Here is a 5,000-nt window from a genome sequence, read left to right as displayed (position 1 = left end):
TCTTTGTTAATGAAGACTACCTACCACAGCGCGTCAATCCTGTCTTGACATACTGCGGTTTTAACACACACGCAACCCAACCACCACAAAAATATACACACACAGATATAGTCAGAGCAGTTAGTTGCCTGGGCTTGTTCCTCCCTTTCTGACCGCACAGATCTCTAATCTCGTGTGTGTGTGTGTGTGTGTGTGTGTGTGTGTGTGTGTGTGTGTGTGTGTGTGTGTGTGTGTGTGTGTGTGTGTGTGTGTGTGTGTGTGTGTGTGTGTGTGTGTGTGTGTGTGTGTGTGTGTGTGTGTGTGTGTGTGTGTGTGTGTGTGTGTGTGTGTGTGTGTGTGTGTGTGTGTGTGTGTGTGTGTGTGTGAAAAGGTGTGTATTTAAAGGTATGTGGGCACTGGCACGTGGACTATGAAACAAAAGCTCCCCTGACCCAAGCATGGGCCAAGTGCTTTTAAGTGGGTGTGGTCCCAGCCTGTCACTCATCGCGGGATACACACTCTCATGTGACTCACTCACCAAGATGCTGTGAACTTGTGCCAAATGCGGCTGTGTATGTGTGTGTGTGTGTGTGTGTGTGTGTGTGTGTGCTTGCGCGCCCTGGCACCAAGTCAAAGTTTTGTTTGTTTTGCTAACACTCAGTGACTGCCGTCTTCATTTGAGCCTTTTTATAGTGTCCAAAAGTGATCCCCCCTCTTAGTTGAGTGAAATGTCTTTTGGCTGGGTCAGCTCTTCTCCTCTCCTCTCCCTCTATGTGGTGCCGTCTCTTCTGAGAGGCTTTTGTCTCATCGGGCTTTAGTAGTTTTTATTAGTGGGGCCTTGATAGGCTGCCAGTTTGGGTGTTTGTGTTGGGGCCTTTTGAATGGCAGACAGAACTGCCCTTGTGAGGAACCTTTCATTTTTATAGACAGGCTGATGGGACCGACCCTTTACACTGAATGCATGGATTTGTGTGTGTGTGTGTTTTGTGTTTGCATGTACTTCATGCTTACTCTCCCCCTCTATCTCCACACACACACACACACACACACACACACACTGTTGTCCTGTATAGTGACCCTTCCTCTCGTCTGTGTGCAGGTTCTCTGAATGGTCAGCTGAAGGGCTCAGGAGGGAAGGGAGGATACAAAGATGGCGGCTCCCACTCTAAGAACGCAGAATCAGAGGAAGGCCCTGCTAAGAAAAGGTGAGTCTACCACACACACACACACACACACACACACACACACACAGGCTCGATATCTAGCATGTTCTTGTGAGGAGTATTAGCCAACAGTGTGTGTGTGTGTGTTGCTCACTCTTTTGTCTTTGTGAGAAAGAGACCCAGTATGTGTGGTAGCATCTCACTACTGTCTTTCTTTCTGTCTTTCTTTCTGTCTTTCTTTCCTTCCGGACTTCCGGAGACTAGTATTGCCATACAGTTGATTTGGCTGTCACAGGTTCACATTTTGCAGCCTCAAGGACTGTGTGTGTGAGTGAAATAATGGAACTAAAACAGACAGAAGAAACTGGGAAAAGGGAGAGAATCCCTCCTCAATGGTGCTCCTGTGGTAAATCCGATGCTTGGTGGAGATTGTGTCTCATTAATGCGAATAACTTTGACTAACGATGCAAGCTCATTACTGGCATAACGATACATTACGGCATCACCAGTAAAAGAGTAAATGGGCCTAGCATTTTGATCCTGAAGGGCGCTATTGTTTTTAGCGGAGTTGATTCCTTAAATGGAATTGCTTTGTTTGTCGGTTCTAATTAGCCACCCAAAATGCATTAGCATTTACATTGGGCCATTCAAATAGATTCTGCGGTTGTTCATTTAGTTATGTTGTCAGCAGTTATGAAATTGGCTCTGGCATAGATGGAATGTGTGTGTCTGTGTGTGTGTGTGTGTGTGTGTGTGTGTATTTCTCTCTTTTCTTTCTCTCTCGTGTGTGTGTGTGTGTGTGTGTGTGTGTGTGTGTGTGTGTGTGTGTGTGTGTGTGTGTGTGTGTGTGTGTGTGTGTGTGTGTGTGTGTGTGTGTGTGTGTGTGTGTGTGTGTGTGTGTGTGTGTGTGTGTGTGTGTGTGTGTGTGTGTGTGTGTGTGTGTGTGTGTGTGTGTGTGTTAATGCCTTGTTTGCTCATCAAATGAGTGGACAGTGGACAGGTCCACATAATGACGTCCCCGGCATAAAGCTCTCCAACATTATCACACACATTCCAGAATCCCGTACCTCCCTCATACCTTTATTTATTTATTTATATTTTCTATAAATAGCCTGTTCATGTCTCTCTCTTGCTTTCACCTCCTCTTTTTTATCCCTTCAGTTAGACCCTCTTAGAATGAAATGAAGCAATATAAAATATGCGATGATGGTCATCCAGGGTTGTTTTATTTCTTGTCTTGGCTATGGGAGTGTTTCCGATGACATGCACTGGCCCCGCTGCCGTTTCCTTGCCAGAGTGGCTGGCGGAGTCCACTGCTCTCTCTCTGGTCCGGTCCAGAGCTGGACCGTGAGATTTATAGCTCTCCTCGCTGGACTGTAAAAGTCCTTTTTCTCACTCGGAGGGGGAAAGTTTTTGGGGCCTCGGCGCGAGCAGACGTCCCATGCTAATCTTTTACGCAGTCACGGCTCAGGAGCGTTTAGCCATATTTGAACACAAAATGTCATGTCAAATTTAGTTTTGCTCTCCCTGTATGTGTGAGTAGGCGTGTGGGAGGATAGCCTCCGTCCAAAACAGAAATAATAGAAAACTCAGTGCTACACACAGACACGATTGCGGCCTTCTAGAAACGCGTCCGTCTTGTATATGCTGTCAGGATAAATAAAAGTACAAGAATACATTTGAGAGTGCGTTTATCTTTTTTAAAACTAGTTTATTTTCTGTTTACGCACCCAAAGAGTTTAATATAATTCGAAGTTTGAGTGCATCCGCCTTTCAGATCTCATATGCATATGTAGACATGGGGCTTATATGAAGGCCAGTTGAAGGGCTCCTGTTGCTTTTGTGAAGTTAGCGTGCGTAGCGTAGCGGTCTACGTGCAGGAGAACAAAGTGTGTGTGTGTGTGTGTGTGTGTGCAGTGAGATGGAAGAGCAGGCCTCCACCTAAAGCCCACGGCCAACCCCAACAGATGTCCACCTGTGTGTGTGTGTGTGTGTGTGTGTGTGTGTGTGTCGGGCTACCTGTCATTTAATCCCTCATCGCTATAACCTCTAATCAGAGCTCCGCCTACTCACCCCATAATTATAAGTCATTGCCATGGCAACAGCCATGCAGAGGGAAGAAAGTGTGAAAGGGAGAGAAGGCAGGACAAGAGAGGTGTGGTGTGGGGAGAAAGAGGGTCCAACAGTTTGTCAACAGTGTGTGTGTGTGTGTGGTGGGGGGGTGCTATAGACCAGCTTCTCACAGAAGAGGTGATCATTAAAGTCTGCTCTTATTGTTCAAACTCACACTGCTCATGCAAGTGTGTGTGTGTGTGTGTGTGTGTGTGTGTGTGTGTGTGTTTTTGTGTGTGTGTGTAAAATGGGGGAGGATGACTCTTTGGCCCTGGCATCTGTTGACTGCGCTAAGCGGCAGAAAGATGGTGATTAAGAAGGTGCCAACACCTGGCACTGCCTAAACAAGAGAGGTGGGCGAGAGAAGGATCAACACGAAAAGAAAGAGGGAGAGAGAGAGAGAGAGAGAGGGATGAAAAAGACACCGCACATGAAGGCGGGCTCGCGAGAGGAGGGGCTGGCAGCACGCAGGTGTGGAGGCGGGTAGCCCGCTGGGTCTGGGCGCGGGCCACAGGTTGGCCGGGTGGCACCCCCTCGGAGAGGGAGGCGTTTGGGAGAAGAGCTCTGTTTGCCTTCCCAGGGAGAGAGGCGGGGGAGCAGCAGGCCGCGCTCCCCACACCAGGAGCAGGCGAGGAGGGGATGGGGAGGAGGTGGAGAGGGGCCTCCCTCCCAAGTGGAAACCTGCCTCTTATTGACTTCAACCGTCTTCTGCTCCAGCCCTGTTCTTTCTCACACACACACACACACACACACACACACACACACACACACACACACGCTCACACACACACACACGCTCACACACACTCAATCACACACTCACGCTCACACGCTCACACACATGCTCACACACACACGCCTACACACACACACACACTCACACACACACAGCTGAGCTGGAGTGCCAGTTTGCGCTAGTGTGCCGCAACCGTGCCAGTGGGGTATTTATTCAGCAGGCTCTCTGTGGCAGTGCCAGGCTTTTTGTTCCCAGTTGGTGCCTCGTCTCTTTGGGCGCCTGTGTGTGTGTGTGTGTGTGTGTGCGCATCAAAGAGTCAGCACTTTCGCACACACACTCACACACAATCTCTCTCTCTCTCACACACAAACACACACACACACACACACACACACACACACACACGCATGTCATTGCCAGCCTCTCACTCATAGCTGCAACAGAATGAACTATGCATTATGAACACACACACACACACACACACACACACACACACCTGCTCATACTGGCTCATAACGCCTCCATTGATTCCTCCTCCAGATTGGCCTGACTGAACGCTCGTCCATTCCGCGCGCTGTCATAATGTGGCGGTCGCTACACGCCAAGTATGCTAAGCAGATTGGAATGAGCAATCAGCACAGTCACCGGCGGAACAAGGGCCGTGTGTGTGTGTGTGTGTGTGTGTGTGTGTGTGTGTGTGTGTGTGTGTGTGTGTGTGTGTGTGTGTGTGTGTGTGTGTGTGTGTGTGTGTGTGTGTGTGTGTGTGTGTGTGTGTGTGTGTGTGTGTGTGTGTGTGTGTGTGTGTGTGTGTGTGTGTGTGTGTGTGTGTGTGTGTGTGTGTGTGTGTGTGTGTGTGTGTGTGTGTGTGTGTGTGTGTGTGGCCCTGAGTGTGAATTGCTCCTGAATGGACGCTGTGAGAACACTCACTCAGGTGTCGCGTGAGAGAGAGCGAGAGGAGGCCCCGGATGTCGGGCGCAGTCGAACGTGCCGTCTCCTGCTCCCCCAGCTGA

General features: G+C 49.3%; 1 protein-coding gene across 1 annotated transcript in view; it reads left to right on the top strand.

Annotated features, from left to right (window-relative positions):
• Positions 1-5,000, top strand: part of LOC134073807 (protein Jumonji-like) — a gene marked incomplete at both ends in the record, with an annotated part of 18,903 nt that overhangs the window by 4,123 nt on the left and 9,780 nt on the right. The window contains one exon of the mRNA XM_062530383.1: positions 1,079-1,184. Coding sequence (XP_062386367.1) covers positions 1,079-1,184 — 106 coding nt within the window. The remainder of the gene's footprint in view (positions 1-1,078; positions 1,185-5,000) is intronic.

Source organism: Sardina pilchardus, unplaced genomic scaffold (assembly GCF_963854185.1).
Source record: "Sardina pilchardus unplaced genomic scaffold, fSarPil1.1 HAP1_SCAFFOLD_188, whole genome shotgun sequence".
Classification (NCBI taxonomy): Eukaryota; Metazoa; Chordata; class Actinopteri; order Clupeiformes; family Clupeidae; genus Sardina; species Sardina pilchardus.
Note: the sequence above shows the minus strand (reverse complement) of the source record. Positions and strands in the feature narration are given on the sequence as shown.